General features: G+C 50.0%; 1 protein-coding gene across 1 annotated transcript; it reads left to right on the top strand.

Annotated features, from left to right (window-relative positions):
* Window positions 1–3,099: 3,099 nt before the first annotated feature.
* On the top strand, window positions 3,100–17,681 carry WNT5B (Wnt family member 5B). The gene is made up of 4 exons (XM_054281985.1): window positions 3,100–3,197; window positions 3,892–4,139; window positions 9,566–9,858; window positions 17,210–17,681. Exons 1-4 carry the CDS (start codon window positions 3,118–3,120, stop codon window positions 17,666–17,668), a joined length of 1,080 nt encoding a protein of 359 aa, XP_054137960.1. The 5' UTR covers window positions 3,100–3,117; the 3' UTR covers window positions 17,669–17,681.
* Window positions 17,682–17,995: the final 314 nt, after the last annotated feature.

The raw sequence follows: 17,995 nt of genomic DNA, 5'->3' as shown, positions 1-17,995 counted from the left end.
GATCCCTAGTGCTCTGGGTGCAAGCATCAGACCTGCAGTGCTCAAGCAGGTTCACTTCTGCTGTTGAGTGATCCATGCCCACTGGAAGGGGTGGGATGGGACCTTTTACCATACAAGTAAGAGCAACCTGTGGTTCTGGAGTTCTTCTTTCCTCTCTTCTTCCTCCTCCTAGTGTAGCAGGAGTGGTCTGAGTTGGTGTGAGTAGGCTCGTGCTGGTTTGGAGTCACTTGGATTGGGAAGGATGGACAGGGATGATGGCCAGGAGCGTGGTGTGCCTGCAGTGAGGTTGCTCCTACCTAATGCTTCACTGACTCTGTTCATCCCAGCCCACAGCAGCCCTGCTTCATCCTCACAAAATTTCACTGATGTCTCCCACCCAGCCCTGCTTGAGCAAACAACTCCTCAAAGCTGTTTGAACCTGTCCTGCAGTTGGGCTTAAAAAATAACCCAAGCTTTTTACTTACAAAATCAAAACCTCACATTCAGGATTTTGGTGGCAAGTAGAAACCAACACAAGAGGGGAAGATCCTATTCTTCAGACCACCAGGCAAGTGCTTTTCAGCTTTTGGTGTGGAAGGTGCTGGCTGAGCCTAAATCCCTGCAGCAATGCCTCACCTGCTATTATCACTGTATCTGAAGTCATAAACACAGCCAGTGAAGAAATTATTTCCAGCAGCTTAAAAATTACTCACTTCCATAATTCACATATCAGTTCAATGGCAGTTGCTTTCACCAGCAGCAGATTTTAGGTAGAATTCAGAGTTTGAGACCTCTCCTGCTGAAGGAACTCCTTTAGTTGCCACCTTTGACAGGGTATTAGGCTGGCTGCATAAGCCATCTCATCCCGTACAGCAATACTTATGTCTTGTGTTTCCAAACAAGATGACAAGCGCTTGCTTGTGCTCGTTGGCAGTCAGGTTGCTGCCAGCAGTATTCATAACACTTTACTGTTATTAATCATCGTCTGCCTGTGCATATTAATATTTAAAATGAGATATGCCATTAATGCCATGTGTTTCTGGACCAAGTTTCACATGAGCATCTCCCAGGCTTTCCCAGCTGGAAAGGTTTTATTTTCCACCACGCCATGGTGCTGTCAGTGGGACACTAGTGCAGGGCTGCCTGATGCGGTGTCCTGGCTGTGCACATGTGCTCAGAGAAGCTCACACGGACACTGACATCACCTGTGTTTGTCGAACTGCCTCATCAGCTGCTGCCGTCTCACATTCCTGGCTGGGAGAGGCACCCGGGCGGCTCGCCATGGTTTACTCCTTTCTCAGAATCCGCAGGGTGAGGGCAAAGCCTGGAGATGCACTTCTCCCATCATGTCATCTATTTACATGGCACATGCCTTGTGTGTGTGTGAGACACTGAGGGCTTTTGTTTTTCCCCTTGCCCTAGTTCTTCGTTCTGGCTGTGGCGAGATGGAAAGGTGGGACGCTCTCATCTCTGCCAGCGAAAAGGTTTTCTGTATCTGAGGCTGGCTTGGAAATTCCTTAGGTGACATCACACCATGTCTGTGCAGACTCATTGTTTGTCATGGAAAAGCCATTCATCCATACATAACTTCCTTCCTCCCCAGACTTAGGGAGATAAACTTTCCATTCTGTCTATTCCCTATAGAAACAGACCCAAAACATGTATGCGTGGCTATACACACATACACCTCGTCACGCTCGTGGCTGTGGGAGGAGGAAAAGGGAGGATATAGAAGATGTGAATAAAGTCACCCTGTTTTCTTCAGACATGGATCCCGCTGTGCCCAAGCAGTAAAACTCCCCTCCCACCGAGGTGCTGGGTCACACAAGGCTTTTTTGTCCTGAGGCTAATTCTGGCACTTGCAGCCCCACATCTGCCTGCCAGGTGAGATGGGCCACCAGCTGCAGGTACAGCACATCTGGATGGGGGAGGAAGCCAAGCGTGCTGCAAACAAACACAGCAAGTCCACCGTGGCGGGTGCAAGGAATTCGATAAAAAATATACTTCAGCAGTCTGGGCTGCCGAGGCTGGTGATTCATGTCTCGGGTGCTGCTCCCGAGGCAGACGGCAGAGCTGGGTATTCGTGTGCCCCACAGCCCGGGGGGACTCGCACGTCCAGCCGGCCTTTGGGGACCCACAGGGGCAGGGCTGGGGGGACAGCAGGCCTGGTGAGGAGGCTGGGGCAGGAGGGGCATTTTTCCATGGAAGAGAGGTGGGAAGCGTGTGGTGCAAGGTAGGACAGGACAGTGGGAAGCCTTGAGGAGATGGAGGCAGCAGCGGCAGGGTCGATGGTTTGATAAGGTGGCTGTGTCCCTAGGACATGGAGGAGGCAGGGTGTGAGGAGCACGTTAGAAGTACCTGCACGGTGCAGGACGCCTGCATTTGCTTTCTGTCGGTGTCCGGGACAGGCAGGGCTGGGGAGCTGCCGGACTGCCCTGCTTTTGAGGTTCGCGGTGATTCCAGAGGGGAAGGGAGAGGGTGTTTGGACAAGAGGAGCCTTTGAAGCTTTTCTCCTGTCCACCTCCCCTGCCCATGAAGCCATCAGGCTCCGGTGCCAGCCCTATCCGCGCCCGTCGCTGGCGGCCCGGCCGAGCCTCGCAGACCCCCGCCCGGGGCACGGGGCTGGGGCCGTGGCGTGGGGCCCTTCAGAGGCCCTTTTGGGGAGGGGGCCGCTCCTTTCCGAGCCGCCCGTGCATTACAGAGGCAGCGGGGCCAGCGCGGCCGCTTTGATGTGCCCCGCCGGCTCCCGCACACCTGCGGCCGCGGGGCTCCCGGCACCGCCGGGCCGGGCCGCGCTTCAAAGGCTGCCGAACCGGGGGCTGCCCGGCGGCTCCGGGAGACGCTCCCGACGGGCGAGAACGGCCCTGCCGTCCGTGCGCTCCCCCGGCCGGACGGGGAGGCTCCGGCAGCGCGGCCCCGGGGCCGGGGGCGGGCGGGAGGGAGGCAGGGCCGCCGCCGGAGCCCCCGGGAGGCGGCGGCCGGGGGAGGGTCCTGCGGGGTGGGAGGGGGCGGCAGCCGGGCTGAGCTCGCCGCGCCCCCGCCGCACGCAGGCCCCGCTCCAGGGCTTCTCTCGGCGTTTCTCCGCAGGGCGCCCCGTCCCGGCGGCCGGCTCGGCGGGGGCTGCCCCCGCAGCCCACCATGACCGGGCCGAGGCTGGCCCTCGCCGCCGCGCTCCTCTGCAGCTGCACCTCGCCGGTGGCCGACGCCAACTCCTGGTGGTAAGTGAGGGGAGCCGGCGGCGCCTTTGTCCGCCGCGGGCCGGGGACCGGGACCGTCCGACTGCTCCTGCCCTGCGCCCTCCGCGGCAACTTCGCTGCCCCCCGGGCTTCTTTCGCAGCTTCTCTCCGGGTTTCCCCCCTCCCGCTGTCTCTGCCCGGTTTCGGCAGTGGTGGGACGCAGCCCCTCTCCTCCAGGCATTTCTGGGCTCCTTTTGTACGGGCTCGCTGAAATGCCGTCCGGGCTTTAGGATGTAGGGAATGCGTAGGGAGTGGATGGGTAAGGTTTCCTAGCCGCTGCCAAAAGCCCTGGGAGCAGCCGCGGAGCCCCTTCCCCCGAAGAGCGGAAAATAGCCTGGCTCCAAGGCAGCAGGCATCGCTCGCTGGCGCTGTGTGAAATAGCTGCTGGCTTTCTTCTGCGGGGAAAGTGCTGAGCTTTCTCTCTGCCCCCTCCCCATCCCGGGTGTCCTCTGTGTTTAAACTCGGGTTACAAACGAGCAGTGTTACTCCCGCTAGAGCCCTGGAAAAGCCTCGCATCTGGCAGAGCTGCGGAGGGAGGCAGCTGACGTGAGAAATGCGCCCGGGCTCCCGGAGCGGGGCTGGGCTGGGCTGGGCTGGGCTGGTGGGGAGAGGTGTCGGGCGCTTCGCGGAGGGGGCCGCTCCCTCCACACTCCCTGGGATGTTTTTCTCATCGTAGGTCTTTGGCCATGAACCCCATCCAGAGGCCTGAGATGTACATCATCGGCGCCCAGCCGGTGTGCAGCCAGCTGCCGGGGCTGTCCCCCGGGCAGCGCAAGCTCTGCCAGCTCTACCAGGAGCACATGGTGTTCATCGGGGAAGGCGCCCGCAGCGCCATCAAGGAGTGCCAGTACCAGTTTCGGCAGCGGCGGTGGAACTGCAGCACGGTGGATAACACTTCCGTCTTTGGCAGGGTCATGAAAATAGGTAGGAGCACCTGGAAGCACAGAAGTACACCCAGCAGTACAGTGCTGGGCTACTCTGTCCCCCTGTCCTTCAAATGCACACGCAGCAGTGATGAGCCCCATTAGCGCGGCTCCTAAAGCTGCCTCTAACGAGCTCTCCCCATTCCCTGGTGTGCAGGCGCTGCCCGAGCGCTGCCTGTGCCTGCCTGGTGGCACCGATGCCCCTTGGCCACAGCAGGAGCCAGCAGGGGGGTGAGGGGGACACAGTTCCTTCTGGTGGGAGCACGGGAAGGTCAGGAAGAGGGGGCTGCCTCTGTTTGGTGGGCTTCTTTAAAGGTAATGAGGGAAGAACCCGGAGGCAGGAACAATGGCCCCGTGTTATCGTTCCCAACATCTCCAACGGGGAATGCAGCCCTGAGATGTGGGAAATATGGACTCTCCGGGCATGGAAATTCCCCCACTTCCCCGCACTGCCACTTTCTGTGTAAACCTAAGAGATTTTTATAATTCCTGCCCTGCTGGCCGTAAAAGGCACATTGACAGGCCATTGCTGCACTTGAATTGAGGTGTGACCTAGCTACATTGTCCCAGCTCCTTTTGAAATGCAGTCATCTGATGGCAAGAAACTGAGAAATCCGGGCTCGGTTTGATATGTCCGACAGCCAGGCCAATAAAGAAAAGGTGTTAAAACAGCCACACACACACACACACACACACACACACTCTCCCTCACTCTCCACAACCCCTGTCTGAAGGTTTTGTTTCCCACCCACAAAGCCAATCATTTACACAGAAGAATCAGAACTATTTCTCGCTTGTGAGCTCGAAGGATGGAAAAAGACCTTCAGCTCCTGTACCCCCAGTATTGCTCACACTGGTTTTGGCTTCACTCTCAAAAAAACTGCAAAAGCAGCAGGACGCAGAGAGACAATGCATCTTTAATACCTCTGGGGCGTTTAGGAGATAGGGCACAAAGTCCTGTGATCTCTTCTGTTTGATCCTGAAATTCATGTGTCACCCTAGAGAATTCTAGCGATATTTCTGCACGTGTTACTCAATCTTGCAGAATTCCTAATTCAGCACACCAGAGCTGCTCTAATTCCTCCCTTTCTGCCCAGCTCATACCCCAACAGTTCTTCTCTGGGGTGCTCCCCTGGGAAATGGCGTTTCCTGGAAATTCCTCCAGTTCTGACACACATCCAAGGCATCTGTGCATCCTTGATCTCTCCCTTTCTGATAGCAAGGGTGGTGGCCAGATGGGGCTGCATGCAATCCCAGATTGTTAAAACTTGTGCTTTGGGGGATGAAAACTGAAATTTCATCTCCCACCACAGGACAGAAAATACACCTCCATCTCTCCTTTCTGATGTCACTCCCTCATGTGTAACTTCTCCTAAAGAATGCTGTAAATTTCAAATCCCTAGAGAAATACTTGTGACTCCACAAGGATGCAATAAAGTAGGAATCTTCCTTTCTGGAGCAATCCTCATTCTCCAGTAGCTTCCTGCAACTCTGGGTTAGTGCAGTGAGAGAAGTGAGGGTGAAGTAGGAGAGAGCAAAGATCAGAGCTGAAGGATGAAAAGCTCTGTAAGAATCAGAATGTGTAGAGGAAGAAGGAACTAGAGTGGACAACGGAAGTGGGAGGATTTCTCCTCACTAAAACGAATTTGATCCTATGAGTTAAGATTGGGAGTAGATTTCTTTGTGTTTTGGTGAAGGCAGAGGTTTTGTAGGTGTGTGATGGGTCTGGCCGCTAGTCCTGCTCCTGCCATTTGGCTTGTGTGTGCATGCATTTTTGCAAACCTATCCCAACAGAGTTTTGGAACCATTCTCTGCTCAGTTAGAGCACATTGAGGTGTTTATGCTCCAGCGCCAGGCTGCACAAAAGAAAGATGTCACTAAAGGTGTGCTGGGGTATTCCAGGATCTTTGGTGATTCATGGCTGTTATCTGTGTCCGTGATAAGCTGCTGTGGAGGGAGATGCTGCCTCTCCTCTTTTTTTATAGCTTCACCTTCCGCTTTTACATTTTCCTACACTGTAATGAGTCACTGCTTATCATTGCAGCAAATAGATTTTCCACATTGGGGAAGAAGACAAAGCCTTTCAATCTCTTAGGTTATGCCAGATAAAAAGTCATTTTTCCCTGGGTTCATACTGTGTGTCTGTCTCCTGTTTTCAACCTCTGAGCCCCAAATCTGGACCACAGCCCTTTTTCTGTACTCTGTGCCAATGGCATGAGAAAGGTCTGGAGACCACAGTATCTGCAAGAGTGCACAGACAAGCCAGATTGCTGTGGGGAGGGAGAGGAAGGGAGACAAGAAGGACCCAGAAGGTGCACAGTGTGCCAACAACCCTTGCTGCCCACCCACCGATGTGAGCATGGCACATGTTATGGGATTTCTGGAGCTGCACTGGGTTGTGAGAGGGGAGGAGAACCTGACTTGGCCAAAGCCTGGGAGATCCGTGTGAGAGCACTTAGAAACCTGGAAGATCAGTTTCCTTTCCCCTTCACAGAACTTGACTCTGCTCAGGAACAGGAGAGCTGGTTGGTCTGTGTTTAATCATTACACTTTCATTTTGTGCTTTTCATGGGAGTGAGGCAGTCCAAAGCTTTTGGAGGGGCACCCATAGCACTGAACTAGGCTGCTTTGGAGCATTGTTTTCTCCTAGTGTTTGTGTTGTTTTGAGACTTGCTCTTAGCTTTTAAATGGGGTTTATTCAGTAACAATATATAATGTAAAAAAATTATCCTTCCAAAGTTGCTTCCTCTTCTGTCAGTACAGATTTTAGGCTGCACGTGTGTGTGTATATAGCTCATTTTATACATTATATACAGACATTCCTTACTGCTGCATTTATGAGGGGGCGAGGACAGAGCACCCCAAAAGGTCACGTTAGAATTTCCTCAGGGGAGGAGAGAACAAATCTCCTCCAGAGGAATCCTAAATGCAAGGCTGGGGTTTCCAGGTTAGTCCAGTCATTTCTGGAGCCAAAGATCTTATCTCTTCTGTCCTTTCAAATGCTAAAAGGGGAAGAAAAAAAAAAAAAGAAGACAGCCATAAAAGCAGAGAACAAAGAGAATTTTTTTTCCCCTTGTTTTTCTTCGAGATCTACAAACTTTAGGGTAATGCTTTTAAAAACAACGAGCTGAAAGGAAGACTTTTTCATTTAAAAAGTTAAAGCGACACACTTTGGTGTGTCCTCGACGGGGGTAGGGGTGTGTTCTTCTCCCATTTCTTTCTTGAGCAGCTGCAGAGAGGCGATGCTCAGGAGCTCCGGATGCCGGAGCCCCAGCCCCGGCGGTGCCCCGGGTGCAGCCGCAGCCCCGCTCCCGGCGGGCGGGCACAGGAGGGCAGCAGAGCTCCGCCGAGCTCCCGCCGCCGGGCACAGCTCCCGGGGCCCGCAGCCCTGTGGATAATATTCGGGAATAACGCCCCAGCACAAAGGTGGGGAGCTGGGCTGAGTTTGAGAGGACGAGCGAAAAGCCAAATGCTTTTCCAAGTGTTTGCTTTGGGAGCGAGAACCCCACCCTGCTGTGACTTGTTCCAGCCTCTTGTCCCACCGCCGTCCTCAGCAGCCCGAACGACTCGTGCAGATGCAGGGGCTGCGCACTGAGTTGTGCTGCTGCATCTGACAGGTGGAGATTATTAAAATGTGGACAGTAAAAGTGTAAATCCCAGTGTCTTTTCAGGGGTCTCAGTCAGGCTGTGAGGATGCTAAGCACCTGGATTCATGCAGTCTCTGTTGCACGGGCTGTCACAGTGTGAGGTCCTTTCCTGTGCATGTATTTTGATCTCTATGGACAGGGAAGTGCTCTTCTTTAAAAGGGTGATTCGTGTGTCCTCTGGGCTTTCTCTATTCAAGTAGGGGCAAAACTGCACATTGGACTGTTACCTTAAAAGACTCATAACATGGAGACAAACTAGATGAGTAAAAGCTTGATTTTAGTTACTGAAGAATTACCCTAACTCCCTTACACATCAGTCTCATCTGAGCTGCCTTAACTAGGAGTCACTCCTGTGTACCTCTTGGACCAGGGAGGTTTTGTGAGCATAGATCTCTTCTAATTACCTATGGTGAGCATAGGTCTCTTCTAATTACCTGCGAGTAAAGACCTCCCTTCTGTGTTATGTAGCATTTTATCAGCTGTGTTCCAGAGCAGAAACCCTTAGTGTTCATCTCTCATTTAGGTGGGGTGAAAAAATCCAAAGTTTTTCAGCCAGGTGGGTGCCATTTACAGCCTTGCCTTTGTCTTGGGTCATTACCACTAAGCTGGTGATAAGCTGCTATTAATTAGGGATTGTCAGCACGTGCAAATTGGAACAAGAGCGCGCCAAATGTGTCAGCTCAGCCCTGCTGAGGAAGCTGGCATTGAGAGCCTCCTGAGCTGGTGATAAACCATGCTTTGAGGATCTGCCCTTTGAAGTCAGCAAAATTTGCTTGAGAGCATCTTGCTGGGGTTTGGTGTGAGTAGTAGCCCTTCACAATTAGATTGCTTATTCTAATGAAGCTTTGGCAGTTGTTCTCTTTATCACCTGCAGGTTTGGTGATGAGCACAATGGCTCTGAAGGTGTTGGTTCAGCTATTTATTAGACGTGTGGTGAGAGTGCAGGTGTGGATTACCTCCTGGTCCCTCTCCCTCTCTGCAGACACTCGGCACTCGTGGTGCTTGGCCTCATGCAGTGCTCTGACTGTGCTGGTGCCCCGGTCACACTGGGGCTGAATCCCTGCCAGGAAAAGCGAGCTGGAGACCTGATCCAGCTGCGTAGGGCATGCATGCCAAGCAGGGCAGTCCCTAGTAAATCTGCTAATGGAAAAGTCTTTTCATTTATTATGGTCTACATGGGAGTTTTACTTCTTCCAGCACTGTAGTTCTGCAGGCAGTGGAAGAGCCCCTGCCTTGATGTTGTAGTGTAAAAATGAGTTTCCTTCACTTTGTCTACAAATAATTTTACGTAATCGTACGTAATCTTATGTAAACTACAATCAGTCCAGTGAAGAGGAGCCCACAAAGACTGATGTCCCAATTAAATGCAAACCATTCCAGAGCAGCAACTGGCTTAAGCAGAGTACTCCTTTTGCACAGACCCAACCTCGTTACTTGTTCTTAATGATTATTGGCAAATGCAGTGGCTAAGTCAGCAGCTGTATTTTCACCCTCCTGCTGGTTGAGAGTTTCCTCCAGGCTAGAATGAAAGGATAAGAGGGTCCACACATGGAGAAGAGAAGTAAGGGTGAAGTAGGATAAAGAAGAAAGGATAAATGAAGGGGAAAGAGGCTGGAGTTGCAATCCAGAACGGGATGGATCCCTTGCGCTCGACCATCACATCTTTTAGTTCCAGTAGGTTCTGTGCACCTTCTCAGGAGCCCGTTTGCATGCTCCTGGCTGTGTGTAGCCCACAAAATGAAACCTTTGTGTGGTTAATTTGCTGTCCCCTCTCTTGCAGGCAGCCGAGAGACGGCCTTCACGTACGCGGTGAGCGCGGCCGGCGTGGTGAACGCCATCAGCCGCGCGTGCCGCGAGGGCGAGCTGTCCAGCTGCGGCTGCAGCCGCACGGCGCGGCCCAAGGACCTGCCCCGCGACTGGCTCTGGGGCGGCTGCGGCGACAACGTCGAGTACGGCTACCGCTTCGCCAAGGAGTTCGTGGACGCCAAGGAGAGGGAGAAGAACTACGTGCGCGGCTCCGAGGAGCAGGCGCGCATGCTGATGAACCTGCAGAACAACGAGGCTGGCCGCAGGGTAAGGGCGCTGCTGGACCTCTCCTTTTTGTCAGGGGGACAGTCAGAAGGGTGGGGGTAGCTGGATAGCAAAGTCCTTGGGGGTTTGACGGGGGATAATCCCGTGATGCCCCAGTAAAAGCATACAGTTGTGTTTTCTGCATTCTTGTGACTGTTACAATGTTGGCAGTATTCCGGTTTTAATGTCAGGTTTCCATTTCCAGTGAATTCTGGGGTCTCTTGAGATACTGTATGGCACACATATGTAGGCATTTAAGCCCTTTCCAAATAAACTAGGTGCTGCTATGGCCCATTTTTAAGGTTTATGTCTAAAATTAGCTTCCCAGGGCTCTGAGAGTAACAGGCTGGTGGTGAAAAGAAGAACCTTTTGGCACATAGTGTTACAGAATCACAGAATAATGAGGTTGGAAGAGACCCCTAAGTTCATAGAGTCCAACCTATGCCCTAGTTGTTTTCTGATACCGTCATTTAGATTTTTGGGAATATAAGGCCAGGAGCCTGGCTATCTCTGAAACTCAGGCCTTGTTCAGTTACCTTGGCACTGGGCACAAGAATAAATAGTTTGCTTTTAGGTGGCAAACATTTTCTGAGAAGATTCACACTTGTGATCTGAGGACCCCTAGGGATGGAGAGTCCATCATTTCCCTTTGTAGTATGATGTCAGCATTAATGACTGTTTCAACTCTGAACCTAATGATCATTTGAATTTATCTGACACCAGCTTCCAGTCAGTTCTTTTTCTGACTTTTACGGCTAAATCCAAAACCCTCTTAGTAGTCAGAATTTCCTTGGCATACAAGTATTTATCTACGGTAATTTATTCACCATTATTTCTTGACAAACTAGATTGAGCACTGAAGACTCTCTCACTTTCAGAGGTTCTCATCAGCCATCAAATCATTTTTCTGTCACTTTAGTGTACCCTTTCCAGTTTTCCCATACCCCTTTTGCATGCATTCAGTGTATGCACTTTTGGTTTTCACACAATTCCTCTGTCTGTGATTAATAGCCTGGAAGGTGTAGCATCATTCATATGCAGTGCAGCTGTGTAATCCTGCCTCTTTCCAAAAGTAGAACAGGAATACTAACTTGAACATTTGTGCATTTTCCCCAGGGTGTTTTAAATTTTTATCATTCTTCCCTAGAAGTAAGCTTTTCAAAGGTTAATTTTACTTCTAATTCATGTTAAAAAATCCCATTAAGTGTACTTAGTCTTGCTCTTCTGCACATTTCTAACTAATATCCTTATTTTCCTTATCAATTTTCTGCCCTTTCTTACTTCTAATTGTTACTTAATTTATGTTTCCCTTTCCCTTGGATGTCTGTCTTTTCTGCATGTAATTTCAGCTTCATTTTGGCACCAAAGATGATTTGCTCCGTTTTTTTTTTGGTTGTGAAATTGGTGTGTCAGGTTGAAGCATTGCAAGTACTTCATGGTTCTTTTGCAAAACCAAATTGGGGTGAATTTGCAGTAGGTGAAAAACTGGACTTGAAAGCTGAGTTTTGGTTTGGGATTGGGGTTTTTTTTTTGGCTTGGATGGGCAGAGGCTTTGCATTTGCTTAGGAAATGGGGGGTGTGTGTGGTGGGGCAGTAGCCTGAATGTGACATTCTTTTCTGAATTACTTGCTTTGGGCATCCCACATGTCTGGAACATGAACTTGTACTACAGATAAATTCCCTGCCTAAAGCAAGGAGTGAACCTGAGACTCCAAGAGCCTGGAGGGGTCCAGAGGCAGAGTGTGGTCCCTAGGCTGGGGTGCCAGGTGAACTGCAGTAACATAGATTAAATGAACACAAGTCATTTTAGATTAGATTAAATTAAAGGGAAGTACAAGCCAGAGTGTAATTAAGCTTGTAGATTTTAAAAAACCCAAACAAACAAAACAAAACAAAAAACCCCTCTGATAAACTAAAGGAGCTGGTTAATAAGCTCAGCTGAGGAACCTGGATGTGGAGGAGGTCTGGAAGTTTTTCAAGTCCAAGATGCTAAAGCCATTACAACTCTGCATGCCAACAAGAGTAAAAAGGTTGTAGGAAGAATATCCAGACCTCACTGAATGAATGACTGCCACAGAGCAGCTGTTAGGAATAGATCAAGAGCCTGCTAACAGTGGAGGGGAAAAAAAAAAGGATAGCAAATAAATAATGGAAAGCTCTGTCTTAGAGGTCAAGAAGTGTAAAGAGGAGGTGAGAACAGTAAAACTCACGCTGAGTCAGACCTTGAAAAGGCTAATAAAATAAACAGCAAAAGTTTTCTAAACTTTGCACACTGGAGGAGATTGGAAGAAAGGAGAGAGCCAGTGAGGATGGGGCTGAGTCTAAAGGCAGAGAAGTTTTGGTACCCAAAGTGAGTGAGTGCTTTCCCTGGGGCTTTGAGTTGGGGTGGGGGACACTGGATATCTCAGAGGAAAGTAGGAAATAATTTGAGAAGACTTTTTCAAAGCTTGGTCACACAATTATTTAGAACATCTGATTTAGAACACTGATTTTCTAAAAGCAGACTAGATCTGATAGGTCACATTTATATGAACTTCTGTGAAACATTTGAGGTATTTCCCCCATGGGAAATTGTTGGTAAAAATGGAAAATGTAAAGAAATTTGCAGTAGCTATGAGATGGACAAGAGACTGGTTCAAGGAAAGATGTCAGTAAGTTGTGTGAAGGAATGTAGCTTGATTTTAGTGGAGCTTGATTAGCAGAGCTCATCAAGGACTTGCCCTTAGGATTTTTGTTTCTGAACCTCAACACAAGTGCTAGGAATGGGCTGATGAACTTTGCTGTTGATGCAAAGGTAGCAGGTATTATTACCACAGAGGAGAATCTGAATTTTGTACAGCAGCTAATGACACTCAGTAAAACAACATTCAGACCGTCATTTGAGGCCTTGCATGAAATACATCTTTAGTCATTTGGAAGAGAGTAGGAAAGAATTGGTTGCAGCAGTTGGCTGCAAATGGCTGCAGATGTAATATGGCTTGGAAGGTGGTAAATATCCTGTAACACACTAGACATAAGTCTTTTTATACAACATGGGGGAATACTAATGCCATGTATTAAGCTCTCGTGAGGCCCCACAGTATTGTGTGTTCTCATATTCCCAAGTAAAATGACCTCAGACTAGAAAAGGCTTGTTAGGGCTGACCCAAGGGATAGGAATCTTTTCTTAAGAACGTGTGCTAGAGCAGCTTGCCATGTTCAGGCTAGTAAAGTGAAAGTGGAGAGAGGATCTGACTGATGTCTGTGTTCGTGGGAGAAATAATAGGGAAGGAAAAGTACTTTTTAAGCAAAAGGCCAATTTGGCACAATAGCAAATGGGCATAAAGTAAATACATATAGGCTGGAAATCAGAAAATGATATTTTATTGTTGGAATGGCAATCAGAATAATGGTGGCTGAAAACCTAATTGCTTTTAAAAGGGCATCCTGTGCATTTAGGGAAAAATGTTACTTGAAGCAGTGCCTACAATAGCAAGACATCACACTTTATAACCCAGGAGGTCCTGTCTAGTCCTGCATTCCTAAACTTCTGAGATACTGGTTTTGTAAGTAGGAAGGTGCATATGAGTCAAGTCCTCATTCCCAGAAGTTTATGCTGGAAGAAAGGACTGCTGGAGACCCAGCAGTGAGCACTGCAGAGTGACCACCAGCTGCCACCCCACTGCAGCCTTGCCCTGCTTTCACAGCCAGGGTTTCAGCTCATACCTTCTGATTTATAGGCAGATTTTTGGCACGTCCCTTCACTCAGTTTCCTATGAATGAGAAAGTTCTCCCTGAATCCTGAGGAGCTCTGGTGGCAGGAGAGAGGATTGTCCCTTCTCTCTGTGGCTCTCAGAAGGAGCTGAGGGGGGACAGGAGAATCAGATGTCTTTTATCTCTCAGGCAGTCCTGACCCCATCACCCCTTCACTCCACATCGTGGTCCTTGTGATGGTGGCTTCTGGCTTTATTGCTGCTGTTTGTTTGTCTTTGGCTGTTATCTCAATATGTCCTTTCCTTCCATCTGTCTTTTCCTCCAACTGGTCTCCATTACCCTCTCTTACTGCCCCCCTCCTTATCTGTGGCTCTGTCTGGCAGGCTGTGGCAGTCAGTCCTCCCCTGTGTTTACCCACTGAGCATATGGCAGCCCTCAGTCATCAGTCACTCCAGCCACTGCCTCGAGAGCCTGCAAGGGGGTCTGGCTAATTGACCACAGAGGAATTGCCCATTAATTCTCCTCCTGCTCCCATTCCTGCACAGAGACAATTGAAAGAGAACTTGGGCTTATGGGAAGGGGCTTTAAGCCCCTCCATTAGAGGCATTTTCAGCCTGGTTAAGTGGCATGGCCATCGGTCAGGCCCTGCCCTCAGAACTGCTTGTGGGGTCTGTTATTCTCTACCTTGACCCGGGCTCTGTCAGAGAGGAATTCTCCAATTTCCTCTGCCTTCTCCTCCTCTGGGCAGTGAAGGGGGACAGTGGGAGAGTCATTCAGCAGCTGAAGCTGTGTTGGCTCCACAGCACGTGGGTGGTGGGAGCTGTGGGGGCTGAGTGGCACCGTGCTCACCTGTGAGCTCTGGTGGCACTCTCCTTCCCCAGAACGGCTCCTGCCCACAGGGGCCAGATGTTTTGAGCATCAGTTGCCTAAAGCGAAGTCAGAGTGAACTCATTCCCATGACATTAACTGAAGGGGATTGAGTTGCAGTGTTTTTCTAAAGAAACAAAGCCCAGGATTAGGAAGAATCATAATACTTTATAAAAACACATGCGAGGGCAAGGGAGGCATGAGTGGCCTGGGATTTGACAGAACCATAACCAAAAAGTGCTAACACAGGCTTATAACAAGCAGGCTGGCAGTGTAGTGAGGATATAGTAAGTGTCTGGTGCTCAGGAAATTTAGCTGTAGCCTGTCTGGTCATAGTACAGCAGGAATCCTTAGGTAACAGTGTGGTTGGTCCTCTGCAGTTGTAGTTTGATGCAAGACAAGTGCTTAACTCCCAGCTTGGAGCTGTTACATTGCACTGTGAGGGATTGCCTTGGTAAATTGAGCTCTGAGGAGCAGAACTAAAGCTTTTCTGTTTTAAGGGCTCACTCCGTTGACTTTCTCAGGAGCTGGATTGGCCTCCATGTGATTTAGCCATTAAGCCAAATTGAATCTTCACTAGCTGTCAAAAGCACGAGACATTAGCTGGGCAAGGAGCAACCAGTTGTTGTGGGAGAACTCTGACCTCTCCCTGCTGGTCCAGAAGGTTGTTGTAGGCAGAAGGTTTTGCTTGCAGTATGCTCAATTGCCTTAATCATCTTGGCACGTGAAAGCACAGAGCTGGGAAGCTTTCTTCTGTGTCAGTGAGTGAGGCAAAAAAGAAACCTCTGTGTTTGGCTGCTTTTTTTCAGCAGAAAACCTGGCTGGAAGACACGTGGCCATCTCTTTCAGAGCACCCTGTTTTGTTCTCGTGTTCCTCGCTCTCCCCCACCAGATACAGCTGGTGGTAATTTTGCAGCTGATGCCAAACATCTCTGCCTGGCATGCAGGGTCTGGCAAAAGCACTGCAGGATGCAGGATGGTCTTGGGAGAGCAGATGTGAGCCTGATGGTGAGGGGATGATGAGCCAAGGGCTGGGGGTTAAGCTGCTGTAACACAGAGCAGCTCTGACAGTGAGGGAATGCCCAGCTCTCTCTGTCAGTGCTGAGAGCTGACAGAGCTCAGTGGCATTGCCCTTTTGTATCTGTCTCTGAAATGAATGGGAAGAGCAAACCCAACCTGGGTTTTTTATTTCTCAGTATTTCCTTCACCTCCCAGCTAGCGTGGGGAGGAGGAGAGTAAACAGGAGAGTTTCCCTTCCCATCCTGAGCTCGCTCTAATGAGGGTTTTACACTCTGAATTTTCAAGACTCTCTGCTAACTTTGATGCTGGATTTCCAGGGGTGTGATGCATCTGCAGCCCCCGCAGGCTCCTGAAAATGTAGCTGGAAGTGTCTGGGAGAAGACAGCACGGGCAGCTGGCGTGTGCTGTTGAAATCCTGGCAGTTCTGCCTGGCGAGAGCCGTGCTAGTGAAGGGAGGCGGGCACGAGATGGCGCAGGAACGCAGCCAGGGATGCCTGGGGAGCAGCGCCTCTGAGAGTGCAGGGATAAAATGTTCTAAAACCGTGGAATGTTCAGGGAAGTTAGAAGGGAAAGATAGGCCTGGTAGGCCCTGAGAAAATGCCAGGCTGCACCTGTATAATCATTTAATGACTGTGATAAATAGTATGATTGTTAGATGCAATGATTGTTTGGTAATTGGGTATAATTATTGTTTAATCATGACAAGAATCGTGAGAAACAATGTTGGGGGGTTTGATAGAAATTAGAAAAATCCATGCTTAGATGAAATCACAATATAAGTTTAATAATTAATATGCAGTTATGTAATGATAAAGGTATAAAAACACGTTCATCCTGAACCCATGTCAGAGTCAGATTTGGGTCTGTACCCCTGACACCCAGAGCTCTTCAATAAAAGCACTCAATAATCATTAGATATTCCTGAGTGCTGACACCTTGAGCTGCCTTCCAAGGAGATGTGTCCTGTGCACCACCACCCCTGCCTGCTTCTCTCTGGGCACTGCCCCTGGGTGAGCTCCTGTCGGGGCAGATGACAGGAAAGGGTGTGGGCCTATGGATTTGTTTCCAAAGGATGCAGATGTATCCCTGTAATGATAGTGCTGGTTCCTGGTGCGGGCAGTAGGAAATGGGCTGGTTCCCAGGTGTTCCCTTTCTGCAGCACTGAATGGGAAAAACATGCCACACCGTGGAGGTCAAGCTTAGAGCTTCTTAATATCTCACTAGATTTAATATCTCACTAGATATGCTTTTCTGCAGCTTAGGGAGTTAGTCTAGACAAGCGTTAATACACAGAGCATTGTTCTTTTTGTCTTTTCTACTTTTTATGTAATTTTTCTGCTATCTCATGGCTGCTGCTTAGCTCTAATCACAGTTCTGCTGTCTCTGAGGCCTGCCTTTTGCAGCTTTCCCAAAACCCTCTGATTTTATGGATTCCCACAGTCTGTGAGGTGGGGAGTTTCCAGAGCCCACGCAAAGAGGGCTCCTTCTCTTTTTCTGCTGCTCTTGACCCTGCTCTGATGCCAGAAAGAAGGTGGGGTGAGGAGGTCATGTTTGCAGGCAGTGTAACCAGAAATAGAAATTCTTAGGGAGCAGGAACGCAGCAGTCGCAACAGGGGGAGGAGAAGACCTTTGTCTGCTCTGAAGGGCGAAACAACAGCAATTGCGGGATAATCAAAGCGGTTCTGAGAGCGCCGTGAATTCGCTGTAATTAAGCCAGCTGCCAGTGCAGCGGGAACAAGCACAGCCCTGCCTGATCGCGTTTCTCTCCCCACAGGCCGTGTACAAGCTGGCAGACGTGGCCTGCAAGTGCCACGGCGTGTCGGGCTCGTGCAGCCTCAAGACCTGCTGGCTGCAGCTGGCCGACTTCCGCAAGGTGGGCGACCTGCTCAAGGAGAAGTACGACAGCGCCGCCGCCATGCGCATCAGCCGCAAGGGCAAGCTGGAGCTGGTCAACAACCGCTTCAACATGCCCACCCAGGAGGACCTGGTGTACGTGGACCCCAGCCCGGACTATTGCCTGCGCAACGAGACCACGGGCTCGCTGGGCACCCAGGGCAGGCTGTGCAACAAGACCTCGGAGGGCATGGACGGCTGCGAGCTCATGTGCTGCGGCCGGGGCTACGACCAGTTCAAGAGCGTGCAGGTGGAGCGCTGCCACTGCAAGTTCCACTGGTGCTGTTATGTCAAGTGTAAAAAGTGCACAGAGATCGTTGACCAGTACGTCTGTAAATGAAAGGAGCTGCCAAAGCGACAAATCTATATTATATAAATCTATATAAATATATTTTATATTTGTATAAATAAACAGATTATAATAATTAAAGAAGCTTATTTAAGAGACATTTTGGTTTTGAAGTCTACCCCCCCCCCCACATCAGGCCAGCTAATTTGATGTTCCTTCAGTTCTGTCAGGGAATCTGTCTTTGGGTGCATCTCCGCTCGGATGCTTCAGTCAAAGCATACCAGCATGTGCTCTTTCATTGCAGAAAGAAAGCCAGTGAGAGAACTCACTCCTTTCTTCTCTCTGATCAGTAAATCTCAGCATTTTGGAACAGTTACT

Source organism: Melozone crissalis, unplaced genomic scaffold, assembly GCF_028551555.1.
Source record: "Melozone crissalis strain CALT ecotype California unplaced genomic scaffold, PUWL_Pcris_2 ptg000033l_1, whole genome shotgun sequence".
NCBI lineage: Eukaryota > Metazoa > Chordata > Aves > Passeriformes > Passerellidae > Melozone > Melozone crissalis.
Note: the sequence above shows the minus strand (reverse complement) of the source record. Positions and strands in the feature narration are given on the sequence as shown.